The sequence below is a fragment of the Ceratotherium simum genome, chromosome 26 (genome assembly GCF_057802395.1).
Source record: "Ceratotherium simum simum isolate JZ-2026a chromosome 26, ASM5780239v1, whole genome shotgun sequence".
Classification (NCBI taxonomy): domain Eukaryota; kingdom Metazoa; phylum Chordata; class Mammalia; order Perissodactyla; family Rhinocerotidae; genus Ceratotherium; species Ceratotherium simum.
In genome coordinates, this window is record NC_141925.1 from 20058889 (window position 1) to 20082522 (window position 23634).

The window sequence follows — 23634 nt, forward strand, 5'->3', positions numbered from 1 at the left end:
TATCAAAATAAATATTTATTAACATTTGAAGCTTTATGTACACCTTTAGAAGCAAATGTGAGGAATTACAAAAAAACCTAAAATCCTTTCCCCCAAAGTAAATATAAATGAACATTCAAGATCAGCAGTGCCATCACTATCAGAATAAAAAGTAAGTCTGTCTGAATGAATACAAGTAATTATTTTAAATGTCATTTAGATATTCTCCTTTACAGTTACAACTCCAAAAAGTACTAAGTGGCCACATGCGTCCAGAACACTGTGTTTTCACCTTACCCTAACTTATTAGTAGTGGTATATGAATATATTTCCATCTTTCTGTCCAGCCAGCAAATGAGAATCTGTACCTGACCATTTAACAAAAGACCAATTTTGATCAGAGAGAGGTGGAAGGAGAGCAGTGCAATGACCTAGAAGTAAGTCCCAAATGGCAATTGTTCCAGAAGTCAATACTGCTGCTGCAAAATTATCTTTCACGTCACCTTCCAGGAACCTAACATCAAGCAGAGAAGAGACAATTCAAATCACATATCAAAAAAAAAAAATTTTTTTTTTTTTGAGATCAGCCCTGTGCTAACATCTGCCAATCCTCCTCTTTTTTTGCTGAGGAAGACTGGCCCTGGGCTAACATCCGTGCCCATCTTCCTCCACTTTATATGGGACGCCACCTCAGCATGGCTTGCAAAGCAGTGTGTCAGTGCGCGTGCCCAGGATCTGAACCAGCGAACCCCGGGCCGCCGCAGCAGAGCGTGCACACTTAACCGCTTGTGCCACCGGGCCGGCCCCCCAATTTTTTTTAAATAGGCCAAAACCATGCCCCCCAAAGCAAGAAGAAGAAGAACAAAAATACCTGGAAATGTGAATGCCTGTATTTGCAATCCTAGGACTGCTGGCTACTGTGTTGTAGTCTTGGACATAATCACATATCCAGTCCCTGCCTCTTTGATGTATCTTGTACCCCTTGCACCCCAGCCCACAGTGGCCTTCCTTCCACTCTTCAAACCAGCCAAACTCAGTCTCACCTCAGGATCTTTGCTCCTGCTACTCCCTCTCCTTGGTAGGCTCTGACTCCAGATCTTAGCATGGTGGGCTTCTGTCATCATACAGACCTTCCTCTCCATAGAAAGGTCACACTTAATCACCTATCTAGAGTAGTGTCCACATACATACACTCTGTGCCCTCTCTGCCACATCACTTGTCTTTATCTTCATAGCACTTTTCACTTTGTGAGATTATCCTATTTCCACATTTGGTGCATATCTCTCCCACAAAAATGTAAACATCATAAAGCAGAAATCTAGTTGCCTTTTTAAGACAGGGGCTCTGAAGTCAGCTACCTGGGTTTGAATTCTAACAAAGGCAGAGCTATGTGACTCTGGGCAAGTTATTTAACTTCACTAGCAAAATAGGGATATGATGATATGAGCACCTACTTCTTAGGATTGCTGTGAGGTTTAATTAACAGTTGATATAAAAAGCTTAGGACAGTAAATAACACACAGGAAGTGATTAATAAAAATGAGTTGTTATTCTTCGCTGCCAGAGCACCAGCACCTTGCAGAGTGCCTGGTACACGGCCAGCCCTCAGTGGATATTCTGAGTGAACTGAATGATAATTTTTATCCCAGGCTCCCACCCAACTCTGTGTTGCTGACTCCTAACTCATCTTTTGAAACTTCAGAAAGTCTTCCTGAACAGTCTCTTCCCAACCCTCCACTGCCCATTCAGGTGCCCCTCCATCCTTTGTGCTCCCAAACAGTGCAAGCCTCGTGGCATTTTGTGTACTGAATAGTAGTCACTGTTTTCTCTTCTAGGTTCTACGAGATTAGAAACAGTAGTGCTTCCACAGGATTGGCACCAAATAGGCTTTCAAGGTTTGCTAAACAAATAGATTTGAAAAGTGACAAAGGAAATGCTTGACTAAGTAGTTATCTTTACCCTAAATTTCTAGGCCAATAACTACGGTTCTCTCTTCAAATCCAAGAAAACAAGTTCTATATGCAAGCACATATTGCAGATGACAGTTCTGAGGTTCTTGCTGAGCTAAGAAATGCCACAGCTGACTAAGTGCACAGGGAAAAAGACTGTCTTTTAGAACATGAATCGATCCAGCAAGCTTTGCACAAGATCCAAAGAAACATAGAAACCATTTTAACATCAAGCTTCCTTATCCTCATGAGTTATTAAAGCTAGACTTTGTGATCTTGATTTCTAGGTCTATTTTCTATGACTTTGCTGCTAATTTCAAACATTAGTAAAGGCCGTCTTTAGGAATGACATGTTCAGATGTCGCTTGGTTGGCCTATAACAATATCAGCACTACTTCAGAGCTCTACATAGCTCAGAAAACTCTCGGGATGCCAGTAACTGTGTCATGAACAAACAGATCTTCTCATCAGTCAACAGATAAATATTTATCAACAGATAAATATCAACTGCCTGCATGATGGAGGCCCAGTCCAATTTCAAAGTAAAGATGTCTTCCTAAAGTACATTTAAAACTTTCTTAATTTAGGTTTGATGGAAAGAACATAAATTATAAGTTTTTTTGTAGAGAACATTCATTACTGTTTGTATTTAAAATGTTTTTGTTACGGTGAAAAAACAGGGCTGGAATACACATAAAATATCTATCCAACCCCATACTGGTAGGGATCAGGATGCAGGGAATGTGAGGTTGGACTCAGATCTACTCAACTTCATATTTCACTCTACTCCTTAACATTCTTTATTATAATCTGTAATATTTCATGTTTCTATTCATCTGAGTGACACAAAAATATCTGGTTTTTTGTATTTGCGCAAGTTCATTTCAAAATGTCACACTCGCTGAACAGCAGTCACACACTTGCCTTCCAGCCTGGCCTTGAGGAAGACAGTAGAGCATCACACTCATACTCAGGGTCGTCTTCGGGTTAATCACAATCAGCTGAAACACAGGGCTTCCCAACGCCTCACTCTCTTTGGCACAAGGATGGCTCAGAACAACAAACAGGAGCCCCTAATTTAGGAGAAAAATTAATAACCAAATAAATCATCAAGAATATGTTGGGAAAAAGAAAGGGTTGGCACAGACAAAACTACAGAATTACAGGAACGATCGAGCGGCTCTTCAGCATCCGGGACTCAGTCCCTGGCTCACTCTCTTTCAGGCGGGCACTGCAGAGATCACCACTGAGCTGGACGTCAGCTTCTCCAGCACCGGCTCCCAGGGAGTTTTCAGCCAGTCTTTGCAGGTGTGAATCTAGCTGACTCATCGATTTCCTCCACCTTAGAGACTACTAACATCTCATGCCATCCAGTTGGGGAAATGTTGGCACAGGGAAAGGGGGTGTGTAAACACATGGAGGGAGTCCTCATACTAGAAATGTCAGTTTATAAGTTGGTTTGTGAGAATTCAGAACACATTTTCCCATAAAAACAATCTTGTAAGTGGTGACTGGATTTTTTGGCCATTCTATACAATAGCTTATTTATAGAGTAAGAGTGACAAAAAAAAGACACCATCACCTGTGGGAAAATGTGTTACAGACCTCTCTCAGCTTTAAAATTACATGTTCTAATAATAACGTTATTGTGTGTAAAGATATATATGTCACACACATATATAAACATAAACTTATATGTTAAAAATAATTATCTTTTTTTTTCATCCCCAAAGCCCCAGTATATAGTTGTATATTCTAGTTGTAGGTCCTTGTAGTTCTTCTATGTGAGCTGACGCCACAGCATGGCTGACAGACAAGCGGTGTGGTTCTGTGCCTGGGAACCAAACTTAGGCCGCTGAAGTAGAGTGTGCCGAATTTTAACCACTAGGCCATCAGGGCTGGCTCAAAAATAATTATCTTTGAGGGGAAAATGGGGAAAATTAATTATAGGGCTTTCTTAGGATTAAAAACATTCATTTCTACTTTATACATTTCTAGAATGACTGAATTCTTATAATGAGAATGAATTACCTTGATAATTAGAAAATAAGAGAGAGTCAAAAACTGTTAAATGCCATATACTTAACTAGGGGTCTGCACACTATGGCCCACAGGTCAAATCTAGCTCAATGCTTATTTCTGAATGGCCCATGAGCTAAGAATGGTTTTTGCATTTTGAAGTGGTTGGAAACAAGACAGAGGAAGAATATTTTGGGACATGTGAAAATTATGAGAAAATAGTTTTAGAAAGTTTTATTGTTCAAAAAGTTTTATTGGTACATAGCCACACCCATTTGTTTACATATCACCTCTGGCAGATTTTGTGCTACAGTGGCAGGGCAGAGTAGCTGCAACAGAGACCATGTGGCCTGCAAAGCTGAAAATATTCACTATCTGGCCCTTTATGAAAAAGTTTGCCAATTCCTGCCACTAAACTATCAGCTATTATTTCTGGAGGCTGGCTTCATGGGGAACTTTGACTTACTGTCTTACATATTTCTGTGTTAAATGTTTTAATATCAAATAGGTATTTATGTTGTAGTAACAAAGATATGATATTATTTAGAAGCCCAGTAGCTAAATGTAATAATTCCAGAGACAAATTCAACCTTCTTGTTTTAAGGATGAAAAAAGTTGAAGATTATGTGACAGGTTATCTAAGATCACACAGCTTTTGAGTTCAATTCCACAGATCCTGCTAGGCTAGGAAAAGATGCATCCTTTGCATTCAGAACCTCCAGGTACTGAGGCTCACAGGGCTGCCACTGAGGCTGGGAAACTCAGTCTGTACATAAGCACTTAGTTGGCTGCTATTGCCTCTGCTCGTGGTTCAACGGTCAATACTCAAGCAGTTATCCCTGACTCCTGGACAACTACCTTCAACCTGCTCGGATGTCAAAACTAGACTGTAAGCCAAGTCTATTAACACAATGGCTGAGAAGGTGTGTTCATTTCTATATGAGAACACTGAAGCCTAGAGAAAAACAAGTCTAGGACCATTTAATCATCCTCCCTAAGAGTATTCATTCACATCATAAACCATTTATTGCAATGTGATTGGGAGCCAAGTCTGATAATAGGCATATTTCTTGGTACAAATTCACAGGTAGAAATAATTGTTTGCCCTTAAGTCATACAGCCAGAAAATTTACCAAGCAATCATACTGTACCAACACTTATTTTCATCCATAAATTTCAAGAAAGAACAAACACTGCTATCCAATGTTGAAAAAAAATTGGCAACAGGGAGGGTCAGTTAACGACTACTTACTAAGCTACTGCTCTCACTCAGTGAGACCAACAGTAACACACAAAGTGGACACAAAGTGGTCCCAGCAGATGGTTACTTACCATTTCAGAATAGGCTTTGTGACAGACTGAAGCTTGGTAGGAATCACCGATGTGCATCTTTTTCAGGAGCTGGCCGGTTTTTAAATTCCTTAGACACCAAAAATAAATAAGCTGACAACATTCTTCCAGCAAACTGGTTTTCACATAATACTCTCTTATCTATTACAGCATCCTTTAGGAGGTGACCAAGGAAAAAACTAAGGGACACAGTACCTTTGTTTTGTTTAGTCACATATTTAGCTAAAGACAGAACTATAGTTTAACTTTGCCAGTAGTTTAATTTGATAGTTTAGCTTTAGGTTGAATCTGCTATGCCACAAGGGATAAATCTCTCCAAATTCCACGAGAAAAGTTTTCCACTATCTCATTTTACTTGGCATCAAAATTAGGCACATGGTGTAGCCCCATCATTATGATTTTGTCACACTTCTTGTTATGCCTAAATTTTCCAAGGAAGACAATGGTCAGGAAACCAAACTTGGTTAGGTGTGAGACTACACCTAAAACAGACTTATAATTATGTCTCTATAATATACGTTTATACTAGAGCTAGACCAAGATGATGGAGAGAGAAGGGAGGACTGAGATGGGGTAAAAAATGGAAAAAGGAAGAGAGGAGAGAAGGGGGTGAATATAAAGAAGAGAAAAGAAAGTTTGTTGGAACCACTCCTTAGCTTTATTGGGGATTTGTGACATTGATAACTGTTCTATCATGTTGACTCTACTGATGAAAAACTTTCTGGTGGCTCTCCATGAGCCACAAGATAAAGTCCAAATTCTTTCTCATGGTATTTATGACCCTCATGAATCCAGCGCTGCAATACTATACTATTCACTGCTCCCTTACTTGAAATCTTCTCACTATCCGTACAACGTATCAGGCATATTCCTGGCTCTATACCTGTGTTCAAGCTATCCCTTCCAATGCCCTCTCCATTACTGACTAATTCCCACCCCATGACTGACCAATGCCCATCCATTCTTTACAGCCTAGATTGTGTCCCACCTCCTCCAGCTGCACGAGCTCAATTTAGACTCTCATTCCTCCCTGTCGGCAGCAGTCCACAGAAATCTTTCCTCCAATTCCCTATAGTACTGTCCATATGCCTCATTTTTTACTTACTATATACTGTAACAGCATACAATGTATTCATTCAACAAATACTTGCGAACTTTCTATGGAACAGGCACTGTGTATAAAAACCGAAGAAGGAAAACAATTCTCATGTACATATGCAGTTTTCCCCACATAAGGGACACCAGGATTGGTTTACTCCTTACAGAGGTTAGTACATGCTCTGTATTTAGTAATTGCTCTTTCCCCAAATCCCAAAGCACTTTGTCCAAATCTCTATCACTTTGACCTTATGTGAACTGTAAAAGAATTGTACACTGTGAATTGTAAAGCAATCTTATTTACCCACTAGATTTTAGGGACCCTAGGACCAGGATTCATATCTTATTTGTATCTGCATCTCTCAGAGAGAATGGTACATAAGTAGAGACTGAAATATCTATTAAATGATTGAAAGATGGGTGCTCAGTTAACATAGCTTGACCAAGATTTAATATTTGGACCCTCAGCAATAGTTTCAAAAGGTCCACTGAACTTTGAGTATAACATGAATCGCGGGGCTGGCCCTGTGGCTTAGCGGTTAAGTGAGCACGCTCCACTACTGGCGGCCCGGGTTCAGATCCCGGGCAAGCACCAACGCACCGCTTTTCCGGCCATGCTGAGGCGGCATCCCACATACAGCAATTAGAAGGATGTGCAACTATGACATACAGCTATCTACTGGGGCTTTGGGGAGAAAAAGGAGGAGGATTGGCAATAGATGTTAGCTCAGGGCCGGTCTTCCTCAGCAAAAAGAGGAGGATTGGCATGGATGTTAGCTCAGGGCTAACACACAAAAAAAACAAAAAAAACATGAATCGCTGTAGATATCTACCAAATCAGGAGTTCAATAGGAAGTGAACTACTATACGTAAATATAAAGTTACATAGAGCCCAAAAGGTAAATGATAGCTTTTGACAGACAGTATGATCCATACATCTTTGAGTAACTACCCTATGCAAGGAGCTAAGGCAGGCACTGAGAACCGATGTAAGTTATGGTACCTATCTTCAAGGACTTTCATGGTAAAAAAGTAGCATATACTAAGTTAAAAATAAGGGCAATATGAACTAAGAGAGGGAAACATCAGTGAGGGCTGAGGTGATATGACAGAACTCAAGGCATCTGTGGGGCTGAAGATATCCCTTAAACTTAGAACTTAGACTTATTACTGAGAAGCTAAGTACAGTCATGCATCACGTAACGATGGGGATACGTACTGAGAAATGCATCATTAGGTGATTTCGTCATTGTGTTAACATCATAGAGTGTACCTACACAAACCTAGATGGTATAGTCTACTACACACCTAGACTATATGGTACTAATCTTATGGGACCACCGATGTATATGCAGTCGGTTGTTGACAAAAATGTCATTATGCTGTGCATGACTGTATAGAGGTTCCTCCCTAACCTCAAATTCTGTTGTGATCCATTATATATGAAATGCCAAAAGACTACTTTTAGAAAAAGGAAGGAACTGAGGGATGGGAAGAAAAAAGGGAGCTAAATAGTATGGAATAGCTGGAGAGGAATTTTTGTAATAAAACATTGGGGAAATGGACACTGAAGAAAAGCAAACATGGGTCCCCCTGAAGGTTTTATTTCTGGCGAGAAGGGGAAGGGCTGGGAGGAAGAATGTTTACAAAGTAATAGTATAAAAGATGATCTGGAGGTTGAATATCGATTGATGGGAAGGAGACTAATTACTAGCTTATATTAATAGTCTAAGAGCCCAATAATGAAGGTCCGAGCTATAGAAATAGCAGAAAGAATAGAAAAGACAACTTTTGTAAATAACATTGTCCTCAATTAAGATTTACATGCAGAAACCCTGAGGAAAGTGCCAAAGGTGGAAACTCACTGTTCTAGACAGCAGGACATTTGAAAAGAGGGACTCCTGGCAGATTAGAACATGGTCAAATTTCAGAGGCTCCCTGGTGGGGAGGGGACAAAGTGTCTCTCAGGGGCCATGCTTTTCTAGTTTATTCCTAGAGGGCTGAGGTTGGGCAGTGCAGAATAGGTAGGGTAGCAGTGACACTAACATCATAACTTTGTCTTACCAAGACCCACTCTGGCCCCAAGGAAACAGTTAATGGAGAAGGCTTCCGAGAAAAAAAAATCAATCTATTCTCCTAACACAAATTAACCTTGCAAGTGCCTACGGCCAGGTGTGGTTCTCCTCTGTGGTCAGGAAAGAGAGATGGCTGAGGACTCCTCGACTTCAGTTTCCCCATCAAAAATTTCTTAATTTGGATCCTTAATCAAACATTTCTTATGTAGCTAGTAATTTTGGATTGTATTCTAGACATTATGAATGACACATCACATAAACTCTGGATTCTGTTAGGTTCCTCTGAAGAATACTGATTTTTTTTTTTCCTAGTAAACAGTTACCTTGGCTCAAATCCCAAATGCTGAAAACCCAGTTCAGTTCTTTTTGCCTTACCTGGGCTGCTCTGAGTCTGCCCTGTGGACATGCAGATAAAGATCAGCCAGATATTCAGGCAGAGATTACAGCCAGTTTAGCGCTCCTTCTCTGGCCTCTACTTTTCAGGATTTTCTCTCTTACTTTCTAGCTGGTGGAGTCACCCTGAACTCTGTCCTTTGGTTCTTTAAGCCAGTAGGACAGAAGGTCTTCTATCAGGCGTTTAGTCATCCAGTGCACAGACTGGGGCCTACCCTCTGACTAAAAGCAATAAGAACAAGAAACTCGCAGTGACGTTGCCTTCTGCTAAGTGTCAAACCCCCTCTAGTATCTTCTTTTTCTTCCTCTCCAGTGCCTTCAGATAGTTGTTTTTTATATCTTGTTCAGAGTTTAAGTTATCTGAGGTAGGAGAGTTGGTCGGATGGAAGCTACTCAGCCATTAACCAGAAGCAGAAACAATCATATATTTTTAACAATAAAATTTCATTTATTTTAAATAGTCTACTCAGACTGACCTTTTTCACAATGTCTGAATTAATATGATTTTCTTGTTAAGATAAGTTTATAGCATCTGACAGAAAGCAAACAACCAAGAACATAATCATGTTTAGAGAGTCTTTGATCTAATCTTAACAACTCCGTGAAATTAGAAGTATATCCTTATATTACAGATGAGGAAACTGAGAGCCTCGTGGGAAAGCTTACCAGATAACAATGTTGTTCATTATAGTGGTACCAAGCAGAGCTTCCTGCATCCCTTGAACCTCAGCAAAAGTTAGTATAGTCTCTTCGGGGGGCATCAAAAAGTGTTTCTCTTTGCTTCTGCATTTAAAACAGTATTAAAAATCAGCACTTCGTATCAAAGCAGTTTCTAAGCAGCCCTTCTACAAATTATTGAGTTATGCATAATAAACACTAACCTAATACCAGAAAAAAATTTCAACCAGAAAACATGTATTCTAAACTTTCTACAATGAACATATATTATTTTCATATTATCTACCTGGATATATTGCAAGCACCTCAACTTCATCATATCCAAAATTAAACTCACCAGCTCTCTCTTTAAACCTCATGTTTCTTTCTGCATTCCTATCTCAACGAACTATACCACCATCTGCCCAGGTGACCAACCCAGAAACCTGGATATTATCCTTGTCTCCTTCCTCTCTGTCTACTCAATCACCAAGTTCTTATGATTTTATTATCTCATCTCTCTCAAATCTGTCTGCTTCTCCCCATCTCCACTAACACTTTCCTAATTTAAGCAAACAATTATCTGTCTCTTGCCTAGATTACTGCAACAGGTAATAAATAAGATAAACAAGGTCCACACCCTCTGTTATTAGGAAAGACAGATAATCACAATAAAGTATAAGGAGTACACATAGAGGATGCTATGAGTTCTGTTTTCAACACGTTGAATTTGAGGCACCCACGAGACGTCTAATAAATAGGTGTGCCGGTCTAGAGGTTGAGAAAGAGCTCAGAGCTAGAAACACAGGTTTGCAAGTAGTCCGTATCTAGATGGAAACTGAAGCAAAGGAAACCAAGTGTGTGGAACAAGAAAAGGGTCTAGGATCTTAAGGTCCTTGTAATACTTAAAGGACACAGAGATTTCAAAGAAGACTGAAGAAAGAACAAACTACACTTGCTGAGCTTCCACTCCATTGACTTCTTCCCTGCCACGTGTGGCTTTCACCTCTCTAAACTGCTTCTATGTTATAGCCCAGTGTTGAGGCAGAGCCTGCTATACTGCACCTAAGCACAGGAAAACAAGATGCTAGGGATCCAGCTCTCTTTGAAACCCTGTGATGAAAACATTCTTTATCTAATAGTTAAAATCAACCAATGCTTTTCTTACCTTCCATCTTCTGCCAATGTCATGATTTCTACTTGTTGATCACAAAGGGTCCCACTGCTAGTGACTAGCCTCCTCTGTGTCAGGCCAAGCACAGCTTTTATATTTCCAGAACTCAGGAGTACCTGCTTTTCACTTTCACCATCAGAGGAACAAAGTAATGCCCTAAACCAAATATAAGGAAAAACGCAGAGCTGTCAGGAGTAAGCCTTTAATGTTAAAGGACCAGGTTCAAACTTTGAATGGAAACTTCAGTCAGTGTTGTCATTCTATTGATGTTTTGTTTTGTTTTTAAACAAATCTCTCTTCAGACCTAAATTTAGATTCTTTCAAGACTCAAACCTAGGTTATAACATGCACTCAGAACAAGCTGACAGAGACAAAGACTAGGGACAGAAAAAACTACTCTGTGGGATTTACATACCTGATTTCTCTGATTTCCAAATTTCCCAAAGCCACAAACACAAGATTACAAACATCAGGCACTAGAACTATCTGTAATACGGGAACCTAAATAAAATAAAGCAGCCAAAAATTATATTTGGTTAATTTTTAATTAATCTAAATTTCCCAGAACTTATCACATTCTTTTCTATTCTCCCTGTAGTAGGATAGTTGCCAACATTTGAAGAAAAGTGCAAAGGTTCAACAAACACCCTCTTTTCATAAGCTGTAAATCCAAATAAGCTATACGCACAACAGTGTTTACTACAGCGTTTATTTATGCAATCTACACTTCTAACAACAGGGGAATGATTAAATAAATTTTGGCATGTGAACAAATGGAACAGTCATTTAAAACAAGTTTATTCACTGAACAAATACTTACTGAGCACTACTATGCAAAGCACAGTGCTAGAAGCTGTGGACGTACTGGAGAACAAGAATGAAATTTGCTAAGAAAGTAGATCATAAGCATTCTCACCAAGAACAAAAAAAGCGGGGGGCCGGCCCCGTGGCGTAGCGGTTAAGTGTGTGCGCTCCGCTGCCGGCGGCCAGGGTTCGGATCCCAGGCGCGCACCGATGCACCGCTTGTCAGGCCATGCTGTGGTGGTGTCCCACATCAAGTGGAGGAAGATGGGCACTGATGTGACTAGCTCAGGGCCAGTCTTCCTCAGCAAAAAAGAGGTGGATTGGCATTGGATGTTAGCTCAGGGCTGATCCTCCTCACGAAAAAAAAAAAACAAAACAAACCAGGTAGCTATGTGAGGTCATGGACGTGTGAATTAACTTGATTGTGGGAATCCTTTCACAATGTATACATATATCAAATCATCACATTGTACACTTTAAATATATTACAATTTTATTTGTCAATTATGCCTCAACAAAGATGGAAAAATAAATAAATAAAATTCAACATAAACAAATAAGTATGAAGAATACGTAGATATAAGGAAACGTTTATATGGTAAGTGAGGAAAGGCAGATTTGACAATTTGAAGCACACTCGGATTGCAACCATGTAAGATATGTATGAAGGCAGACAAGGACTAGAAGAAAATACATATAGAAAAAGCAGGAATGATGCTTTTGTAAGGTATAAGAAATACAGGTATCAGCAAGTTTACAAGTCAGAATAGACATGAAATTCCAAGCTCCTCCCACCAGGAGGTCTAGTGTAAAAATCCATCTCTGAATAAACATGTGATAAAGCCAATATAGCACAGTGTTAACCATAGAGTCTAGATGGTGGGCATATGGGTGCTCACAGTACAACTTTTCTGTATGTCTGAAAACTTTCATAGTAAAATGCTGGGGAAAAACCTCATCTCTCTGCTCTGTCTTGCATGGTCATAGATCCCATTTTTGGTAAGCTGCCCATTTACATCACCATGCAAATGACTGCAAAGATCTCTTTCACCTCTAAGATTCTGACTTACCTCTGTGAAGTGCCAGGAATAAATTTTTTCCCACTGCCAAGTATCCAGAGGTTTCCAAAGAGAAACTACATATTCACAAGCAGTTATGATACATGGCTCTTTCAAACCAGCTATTTCCCACCACATGGCACTCACATCCACAGAACAGGAACCTGAAGGATTCTGACACAGAACAGCAATAAGTTACATTAAAGGGATACTTGGGGTGTTTTATGAAAAGAGGAAATATGAAAAGTGATGGATTACAAGGATCAGATGAAATACCAAGTAAATGTAATTAAAGTTTTATGCAAGTCAAAAGAAAGAGCACTGTGGGTCTTATCCAACTAAAAAATTGCCCATACACACTTACATTATGATACATTTTAAAATGTATAGCTCCAGAATGGGACAGATTCAGATTTAACCACAAAAGAGAGCCCATAAGAACTTGGCCACCCGGAAATGAAACATCCTGATGAACCACCCACGGGTTGAAGAGGGAATCAACTGAAACAACATACTATTTCTAAAACGCACAACAAGGAGAGCACTGTGTGTCCAAACATACAGAGCATGGCCAAAGCAGTATTTCCAGAAAAATTTACAATCATAAAGGCATTTATCAAAAGATAAGGAAGATAAAAATAAAGTAAGCAAGCAGCTCAAGAAGTTAATAAAAGAACAATGAAATAAGCACAGTGAAAAACAGAAGGAAGGGGTTATTAAGGATAAAAACAGAAATAAATGAAATAGGAAACAAAAAAACCCAATTAACAATCAATATAAACAAAAACTAGTTTTTTTGAAAACCAACAGAATGGAGAAATTTCTTAGGTCTGATGTAGGGAAAAAATACTTTTAGAAATAGGGAGTGGGAGAGAGAGGCTTAAATGCATATACACAGACAAAAAAACTATAATAATAATAAATAACCTTTTACTTATGAATTTGAAAATATGAATGAAATGGTTGATTCCTTAAGAAATTAAGTTATTAAAACTGATTCAAGGGACCGGCCCTGTGGCATAGTGGTTAAGTTAAGTGCACTCTGCTTCGGCAGCCTGGGTTTGCAGGTTCAGATCCCAGGCGCGGACCTACACCACTCATCAGCCATGCTGTGGCGGCGACCTACATATAAAGTGGAGGAGAACTGGCACAGATGTTAGCTCAGGGCTAATCTTCCTCAAGCAAAAAAAGAGGAAGATTGGCAACAGATGTTAGCTCAGGGCTAATCTTCCTCAGCAAAAAAAAACCTGATTCAAGAATAGCATTGAAACACCATAGGTATTACTATGTATCTTTTATAGAAAAGGAATCTTGGGTTCAGAGGCCAAATGAGCTGCCCAAAGTTACACAGCCAGTTATTGGCAGAAACAGTTTAATGCAGATTTAAAGCTCTTTCTTCCTCACCAGTTATTCTCAACTGGAGGTAATTTTGCAACCCTCCCCCTGGGAACATTTAGGAATATCTGGAGACATTTTTGATTATCACAACTGGGGAGGGGTTGCTACTGGCTCTAGTGGGTAGAGGCCTGGGATGCTGGTAAATATCCTACAAGGCACAGGCCAGCCCTCCACAACACAGAATTATCCAGCCCCAAGCGTCAACAGTGCTAAGATTGAGAAACCCTGCTCTATACCATGCTATTTCAAGTACCATGTATAAAAAGTTAACTAGGACATGGGTCCAATCCACTTCTCAGGATTTACTAAAATATCATTAACAGGGGCCGGCCCCATGGCATAGCAGTTAAGTGCGCATGCTCCACTGCTGGCGGCTTGGGTTCAGATCCTGGGTGTGCACTGACGCACCGCTTGTCAGGCTATGCTGTGGCGGCGTCCCATATAAAGTGGAGGAAGAAGGGCACAGCTGTTAGCCCAGGGCCAGTCTTCCTCAGCAAAAAGAGGACGATTGCCATGGATGTTAGCTCAGGGCTGATCTTCCTCACACAAATAAATAAATAAATAAATAAAATAAAATATCATTAACAGATTATTGTAATTTATATTTCTCAGAACCATATATATCACATAACATATGAAAGATTAACCATTCACTCTATCATAATCTAGAACTGCTCCCCATTTTCTAATAAATCACCATAAGTGATTCTTCTAGAAACATTACACCGTTTGGATAGGAGAGGCATAAATGGCTCCTCTCTTTCTTTTTCTCCCTCTGTCAAAATGCCTGATTTTAATTTAGATACCAAGTTGAGTTACTTAGCTTAAGTTGTTCTTGTCAATAGCTTGACATATAAACTTCTTCAGGAGATGATCTCAAAATACAAACAGGTAAATATTGTGAAAAACAAAGATTTTTTTTTTTCTTTTTTGGTGAGGAAGATCCGCCCTGAGCTAACATCTGCTGCCAATCTTCCTCTTTTTGCTGAGAAAGATTAGCCCTGAGCTAACATCTGTGCCCATCTTCCTCTATTTTGTATGTGGGACACTGCCATGGCATGGCTTGATAAGCGGTGTGTAGGTCCATGCCTCGGAAGCAAACCTGCGAACCCTGGCTGCCGAAGCAGAGCGTGTGAACTTAACCACTATGCCACCAGGCCAGGCCCAAAACAAAGAATTTAAATCTCTTTTTCCGAATCTGGTTTACCAAGTTTATTTAATACTATTAAACTAGGAATGAGAAGCTAGATGATCAAATTCTTCTCAATTTTCCTATCAATTTATTAAAATTTTCACATGTAAGACATAAGACACATTATAAAATAACAGTCTTCTGACCTTTAACTTTGAAACCAATTGTAGGCTGCCTGGGTTCACGCTGTCACAAGCAGGAAGGTCTGCTGTCTCTGTCTGTGGAAACAAGTCACATGATTAATCTACACTTTATATATGATGTCTGCCTGCGTCACTCCCTCATCAAAACGTCTACGTCATAAGTTCTATTTTCTCTGGTAAAAGCCGCAAAACTCCAAATGCAACTGCTTCACTGATGACAAAGAGAATAGGATCCCCCACATTTCAAAAAATTATTTTTTAATTAATCTTAATTTCCCCAGAATGAACTTCATGTTTACAGTGAAGTCACATTAAAGAACACATTAAAACATTCTTAAACACTGAGGAGCCAGTGTGTAAGGAAGCCATGCTGTCCACACTCACCAAGATATTTCATTCCTTCAGAGAACATTTCACACAGGAAGTGGACTGTACCTGGTCAATGGGCTGTTTCCACGATTCCAGGCATGTATTTCCACAGAGCTGATTTTCTTTGAGAGTGAGTGACTCAGTGAGCAGAGATGTCGCTTGGGGACCAGATTCACAGTCACAGGAAGGCTTTCCTTTCCTTCTTGACACATGCAGGCTGCTGTCCAATTTTGGTGGGCTGGTCCACCTGCTGCACTGCTTAGGATCAGTAGCAAGACTGACTGGGGCTCTCATGTGAGAAAGCTGGGGTGTAGAGCAAGTTCGTCCAACAGCCCCCGCAGACACTCTGTCACAGTGTGCTTGGGAGCCAACAGCTGGAGTAGCACCTAAGATGGGGAAAGCAGGCGAACACACGTCTGCTGCTGGTTCCTCGTTATCATCCGGTGTAACAGTATTTAAAGGAGTGAAAAGTAATATGGATGAAGACAGGCCCTTCTGAGGCTGGCTTTTTAAGTTTGGCATTTTAGGATGTGCTTTTTCTGGTAAAATAATCAGTTCCTCTTCCAAGTCCTCCATTTCTATATTGATCTGCTCAGGAGTCAGTTCCTCCAAAACAATAAAATTTTCCTCTTTAAGATGCCCCTCTCCATACTTTTTTGATTCAAAAGGCTCAATTTCCTTTTCTGAGCAGGACTTCAGTTTTTCAAGTTTAAGAGATCCGAAGTCTTTATCAGGTAACTGAAAGTCTGTGATTTTGAGGAAAGATGACAGTCGCTTTAAACTGAGCATTTCATTCTTCTGAAATGGAGCACTGAAAGCATCATCATCCAAAGCTAAATAAGCATTATTTCTGGAGGAAAGGGAGTCCTCTTTTTGACAATGGCTTTCCTTCCCTAAAACAGAAAGCAACAATAACAAATCTCCAACAGAAGAGACATTAATACCCAACAAGGAGTGAGCTTCTGAACTCTAATACAGTGTAAAATGTACATTACTTTTCCCACCCATGACTCTGAAACCTCAATGAAGGGTTCAAAACTTGGCCACAGGTTAGCAGTTAACTAGCAGCTTTCCTTTTGCAGTATCAAAAACAGTATGGTGCTGACAGCATTGGCTGGGAGAAGGAAGACACGGGTCTAGTCCCAGCTCTGCCACTGATCTGCTGTGTTACCTTGGGCAAGTCAATTCACTTCATTTTGACCTTCTCCCTCATAAGGGAACTAGACTAAGAATTTCTAATGTCCTTCTTCCTCTAAAACTGATTCCAACAGGCTACCAGAATACAGTCTACAAAATGCTGGCTCTTCTCTCTGAAGAAAACTTAGTCCCCTTTTCAAGCAAGGAGTAATTTACTGCTCTTAGAGTGACTGGAATTCTACACCATTCTAAATATGGCTGCATCCATCATCAAATGAATGCATAAACAAACTGTGGTACATACGTGTGATGGAATATTATTCAGCCGCAAAAAAAAAATGAAATACTGATACATGTTACAAGATGGATGTCAAAAACACGCTAAGTGAAAGGAGCTAGATACAAAAGGTCACATACTGTATAATTCCATTAATATGAAATACCCAGAATCAGTAAATCCATAGAGATAGAATACAGATTGGTGGTTGCCAGGGACTAAGGGGAGAGGAAACGGGAAACAACTGCTTAATGGGTATGGGGTTTCCTTTTGAGGTGTTGAAAATATTTTGGAAGATACAGGTCATGGTTGCATAGCATCGTGAATGTACTAAATGCTACTGGATTGTTCACTTAATTCAAAATGGTTAATTTTATGTTATGTGAATGTCACCTCAAGAAAAAATAATTTTTAATATAGCTGCAGGTTACTAAAATCACAGCAGGTTATTTCAAAGTATACAAGAGAATGTTTCTAGTTTACTACTAGATTGCCATACTTTCTGATTCCTTTGTTTTCGTGTTGGCTTAAAAGATAAAAAAGTCATAATGATTATTATTTTAAAATTAATCAATTAATTATAACTCCGAGTCCAAAGCCTGCATCCACTTGTATAGAGCAGACGGCTGCCTGTTTTTGTAAATAAAGTTTTATTGGAACACGGGCACATCTACATATTGTCTATGGCTACTTTTGCACTATAGTTGAACAGCTATGATAGAGCACAATGACTGTATTTACTATCTGGCTCTTTACAGAAAGTTTGCTAATCTCTAGTATAGAATCACAGTAAATTATCTAGTTTTTGTGCTCAGTTTATCAGATATAACTACTGAGTAAATGAATAAAAAGCTTCAATTATAACATGTCACTTGCTATCCTCCAAAATCTTCACTTGCTATCCTCCAAAATCTTATGTCCCACAGACCTTAGAGAGACTATTATTAGATATTTTATCCCAAAAAGTTGCTCAGACCTTTTACATTCCAAGAGAGTTTGTCAGAGGATCTTACTCTGACACACATTTCATTTCATTTTACCTCAAAAACACTTCCTGTATTAGTCGTAAAGCTTCTACCCATGGATAAAGATTGCGTAGTACCTGAGAAAATACTAATTTTAGGAAGACATCCAATATATTTTCCTTCTCAACCACATTAGTGAACTCTGACACCACACAGCTAGGTTTGAATCCTGGCTCTGTCACTTTTATTGATTCAAGTCACTTGAATCTCCTTGTGCCTTAGCTTCCTCATCTGTAAAGTGAAGAGAAAAACAGACTCTACCTCATGTAGGGTTGCTGTGATTCAATAAGTTAGCATCTGTACAATATCTAGAAAGTGCCAGGCACATAGTGTTAACTACCATTATCAACAACCACCCCTTGATTCACCTCTAACTCTTCTTACCGTGAATAATTGCTTTTTCATTCTGATCTTTGTGCAAGGCGACTTCTTCCTTGGACCTATTAACACCTGATGTGCCGGAAGTTGGCAAAAATAGTTCACGATGATCTAATACAGGGGTGCAGGTTGACTTTCTTCTTCCTCTGTGTCTTCTACCAGATGGCTGGGTAACCGCCTTCCTAGAACAGTCATCTTTAGTGGGCCCACCAGGAGCGGTGACTTCAGTTAATGACAGAAGTTTCTGACGAGGACTTCTTGAATTTGGTCGTCCTGTGCATGTGTCAGACATCCTAATTTCACTCTGGTTAGTTTCTTCATTGGAAGAGTTTAAATTTTTAGTAGCTTCCTTTTTATTTTTAAATCCTTTCTTTCTGACACCCAAATGACTCTGAATTACAACCTCCAGAGCTCCTTTCCTCTGGCAACTTGACATGCGTCGTGTGGTTCTAACATAATATTCTGCAGGAAACAGAAGGCCTTCAAGCATTGTGCAAGAATGTGTTTGATTTTCCGTAGAATCAGGAGAGATTATTTCTGGGCTAAGACTCTTAGATTGACTTAGAACCTCATTTTCCTGAATACTTTCATTTCTACCACCAAGTGTGTTATTGGGAGATTTTAAAGACTTCTCTGGGTGATTTTGTTCTTTGAAGTTTTGGTTTTCATTTGCTGATAAGTTATCATAAGTGAGTTCATTTACAGAACATGAATTATCTGCCTCTAAGTTAGGACTTCTAAGCAGCTGGCCACTTGCACTTACAGCTTTATTTACCTCTGGGTTATCTGTAAGGACGGTCATTTTTTTGCCTTGTGCCTCTAAGTTTACAGGTGAAACAGGGCTAACATTTTTTAAACTGTGAGCACTAAGTTCATAGTTACCTTTGGAAGGCTTATGTTCAAGACGCTGACCATTACTGCTATCTGTTGGAGTATGCAAAGGCAGTGTAGTCGCTCTGGGGAAATTGTTTCCTCTTAAGAGTGCCTCGACACCTCTTTGTGGTTTGGCATTTGGAATTAATACACTCCCTACGTTAATTTCTGTAACTGGTGCTGGAAAATCTGGAATGTCAGACTGAGGACTTGGAAAGTAAGTTCTTATTTCAGTTACAGGTGTCCTAGGATTTTGTCTACTGATATCTTCCTGTTCCTTTAGTCTTTTTCCAGAGAGTATAAGTGAATCAGTGTCAAAGAAGGATTCTCTCTCCTTTGAAATAAATGTTCTCTTCTGCTGCTTAGTTCTCCCTGGCAGCTTACTCTGCCTTCTCTCACCATCAGGGCCATTGACTCTATAGGGAAAATGTTCTTGGATATCATCCGTTCTTTGTATGCGTAATCCTTCCATGGGGCCATGTCTGGGGTTAAAGGACTCACGCTCCGCGTCAAGTGTGATAGGTGTCTTTTCTCCAGGTTCCTCACCCAGATGGGTGTTGATCTGTAACGTGTCACAAGGAGATACCTTATTTTTAGGTTCTGAGGAGAAAAAAATGATATAATTAATATTTTCCTTTTAAAACGAAACAAAAAATACTACATATTTATTTTAAAAGATTGTATATAAATACTGCCAAATATTTATTTAAGAGAGTCAATGGTATTTCATTCAGGCAGATCAAAGTTTAAGTTTTTAATAATCTAATAAACTATAATAAGTTTAAGTAAATGTAAACAAACAGAACTGTGAGGGAAAAAATGATTTTTAAACTAAAACTTTTAGTTTAAAAAGAGCAATTAAACAATTCAACTAAAAGCATAGTTTATTGCTCACGGAATGAGAGAAAATATTTACAAATCACGTATCTGATAAGGGTCTAACAGCTAGAATATATGAAGAGTCTTTACAGCTCAACAATAAAAAGACAACCTAATTAAAATATTGGTAAAGTACTTGAATAAACGTTTCTCCAAAGAAGATATACAAATGGCCAATAAGCACAGGAAAAGATGTTCCACAATCACTAGTCACTAGGAAATGCAAATCAAAACCAATTAGATACCACTTAACTTCTACCAGGAAGATTATAATTTTAAAAATGGAAAATTACAAATATTAGCAAGGATGTAGAGAAATTGGAATCTTTGTGCATTGTGGTGGGAATGTAAAATGGTACAGCTGCTGTAGAAAAAAGTCTGGCAGCTCCTCAAAAAGTTAAACATAGAATTACCATATGACCCAGCAATTCCACTCCTAGGTATATGCACAAAAGAACTGAAAACATATGTCCAAAAACACTCGTACCTTATAGTTCACAATAGCATAATAGCCAAAATTCACAATAGCCAGAAAGTAGAAACAATCCAAATGTCAATCAACTGATAAACGGATATACAAATTATGGTACATCCATACAAGTGAATATTATTCAGCTGCAAAAAGCAATGAAGTACTGATGCATGCTTGGATGTATGGATGGATGGATGACCACTGAAAACACTATGCTAAGTGAAAGAAGCCAGTTACAAAAGGCCACAAATTGTATGGTTCCATTTTATATAAAATGTCCAGAATAGGTAAATCTACAGAGACAGAAAGCAGATTAGTGGTGGCCAGGGGTTAGGGGTAGGATGGGTATGGGGTTTCTTTTGGGGGTAGTGAAAATGTTCTGAAATTACTTAGTGATGATGGTTGCACAATCTCGTGAATATACAAAGAACCACTGAACTGTACACTTTAAAAAATGTCTATTGCTAGTCCTTATCTTTTGGCTGTGAGAAAAAGAACCACAGCCAAATATACTGGGAGATGAATAATGAAGCAAGCATAAGTGAATGGGCTAGCTTTACCTGAGTGGTTTAGCTGTGGTGAAATTTCCTGCTGGAGCAAGCAATCTTGTTCTTCCACTGTTTTCTTAATAGAATTCTTAATCTTCTCAGCTCTTTGGGCACGCTAGAGAAAACAAAAGCAGCTCAAGGAACAAATTTAAGAAGAATTAAGTTTTTTTTTTAAGTTTTATTATTATGAACTGTTTTTATATAGTTTGTACTACAATACCCCAATTTGAGAGAATAGGACTCACTTACCTGAAGGCGGGCCAGGGTCTTGCTGTATTCCCTTTTCAAGAATGCTAGTTTTTCCTTCAACTGGAAAAAGAAAAACACCAAACAATGCTGAGCAGGTGGAAAGGCGGAGTCAGAGAGAAGGGATACAGTGCCTGTCAGACTCGAGTGCACAGTGCTCAGCACGTCCCTCAGTAAGCAGGAGTGGAGGGCGTGGCACTGGCCCACACTCCTTTCAGTTCTCACAAAGCACCAAGCTCTCTGATATCCCAGCCCCTTTGCAGAAACTGTTCCTATCACCTGGAGCATTTCCTCCCCAACTCATTTTGCTAATTCCTACTGATTCCTCAAGCCTTGACTTAGATTTTTATTTCCCTGGGGTAGACTTCTAGGTCCCTCTCCAAATCCAGGTTAGACAATCCACCTCTCCTCTGTGCTTCCTTTGTCACAGTTCTTATTAAACTATGTCGTCTGTTTACTTCTGTTTCCCCCTGTGAAATCCTTGAAGGCAGCAGGAGCTGTCATCTTCAGACATTCATTTGACAAATACATCTCTTATTTGTCAGTTATTGGTCCAGGTATCTCTAGCACCTGGAACAATAACTGATACCCACTGTGTGTCAGTTATTGTTCCAGGTCTTGGATATACAGAGTGGTCAAGATTACATACAGTGAAAGACACAGATAATAAACAAGAAAACAAACAGATAAAATGATTTCACATGGCAATCAATACTTGGATAAACAGGGAGCTGTGCGAGTGCCTGGCCTACCGCGCCTGGGCCACAGTACTTTAGATAGGGTGGCCAGGCAGGCGTTTCTGAGGACTACCATGTGAGCCCAGACCTGAAGAAGGAAGGAGCTCGCTTTGGGGAGATCAGAGAGAAAGCAATTTGTCCAAGATCACAGTTTATAAGTGGCATGATTCAAATCCAAGCAGTCCAGTTCTAGAGTCTGTGCTCCTAACCTCTATGCTAGACTGCTTTTCACAGCATCCTATTTATCACCAAGCTTATCAATATCCGGGAATCATCCTGTTGACTTGTAAATGACCTTTCTCACCCCCACTAGAAGGTAGGCCTGGATAAGAGGACTGATAAGTAAATGTGAATAGAGTTCAGCACAATGCCTGGAACAGCCAGCACAAGACACATTCAAGCTAACATCAGCACAAGCACAAAGTGGCATGGATAAGGATATTTAGAGCAGCACTGTTGTAGACACAGAAGCTGGAAACAACATAAAATTCTCAGCTGAATAATGTTTAAAGAAAAGATGGCACTTTCACACTACAGAATACTATATGGAACTTAAAAAAACAAGGTAGGCAAACATGTACTAACGTGGCTGTTAAACCTGAAGAAGAAAAACGGAAGTTGCACAACCATCCAGATCATACCACTTATGAACATTCTCCCTTCCAAAAAATACATATTACTTTTTGGTGGTTAGGGAATACAACGGTACCTCTCCACGTCCCCCACGCCGCCCACCATACATACACACACACACACACACACACGCGCGCGCACACACACACGCACGTGCGCCAAGATCGAAAGTACCAGACTAAGAGATTTACTTGCGGGGGGCGGGGAGGGGAGAAGCCAAGATTGGAGAGGGGAGGCGGGGACTTAGCTTTATCTAAGGTTAACATTTTGTATTTATGCATTAGCGCTGTAATGGAAATTTCTTCTTGAAATGCCACCACGTGAGCACAGCGCTCTTCTACACTTTCCAGTCCAGAGAAGAGCGCAAATCAGAGTAACTGCGGCCCTCGAACGGCCAAGGAAACAGCCAGCCTAACATCCTGGGAGAGGGGGTCAGAGTTCTGAGTCGGCCCTTCCCGCACCCCTCGGCACCTTTTCCTTCTCCTCAAAGCTGAGGGGCTTCCCGGGAGGCTCTTCCATCGGGCCAGAGGCCGAAAGAAAAGAGCAGCTGTCGCCGGCCCGGGGCCTGAGGACACTAAGATTCCGGAGGGCCCTGGACCCCCGAGGCGCCGGGAGAAAAACGGGGCGCCCAGTATCCCCTCAGCGCGCGACCAGCCGGCCCACGCGGGCCCCGCGCGCCGTCAAGACCGGCCAATTACATCCAGCGCTCGGCCTGCGCACGCGCAGCCGGAGACTGCCGAGCAATGGAGCGGGGCCTCCTAGCGGAGAGC

General features: G+C 40.1%; 1 protein-coding gene across 2 annotated transcripts; it reads right to left on the reverse strand.

Annotated features, from left to right (window-relative positions):
* Positions 1–23532, reverse strand: PALB2 (partner and localizer of BRCA2). 2 transcript variants are annotated; one of them, XM_087417129.1, is made up of 13 exons: positions 23336–23531; positions 21498–21557; positions 21261–21363; positions 18483–19949; positions 15726–16552; positions 15294–15365; positions 12570–12731; positions 11111–11196; positions 10690–10851; positions 9531–9647; positions 5281–5368; positions 2854–3002; positions 1–493 (listed from the first exon to the last, which is right to left on the reverse strand). In XM_087417129.1, the coding sequence occupies exons 1-13, from the start codon at positions 23381–23383 to the stop codon at positions 286–288; spliced, it is 3549 nt and encodes a 1182-aa protein (XP_087273255.1). In that variant the 5' UTR covers positions 23384–23531; the 3' UTR covers positions 1–285. The 2 variants fall into 2 exon arrangements, with proteins under 2 accessions (XP_087273255.1, XP_087273256.1); XM_087417130.1 differs by lacking the exon at positions 12570–12731 and having other exon boundaries at positions 23336–23532.
* Between the last annotated feature and the right edge of the window lie 102 nt (positions 23533–23634).

Excerpts from the sequence above, each read along its gene's own strand:
- PALB2 (XM_087417129.1), bottom strand. The coding sequence starts at position 23,383 with ATGGAAGAGCCTCCCGGGAAGCCCCTCAGCTTTGAGGAGAAGGAAAAG. Across the intron at positions 21,364-21,497 it reads AGACCCTGGCCCGCCTTCAG|CGTGCCCAAAGAGCTGAGAA; the intron begins GTAAGTGAGTCC and ends TGTTTTCTCTAG. Across the intron at positions 16,553-18,482 it reads TGAAAAAGCAATTATTCACG|GGAAGGAAAGCCATTGTCAA; the intron begins GTAAGAAGAGTT and ends TTTCTGTTTTAG.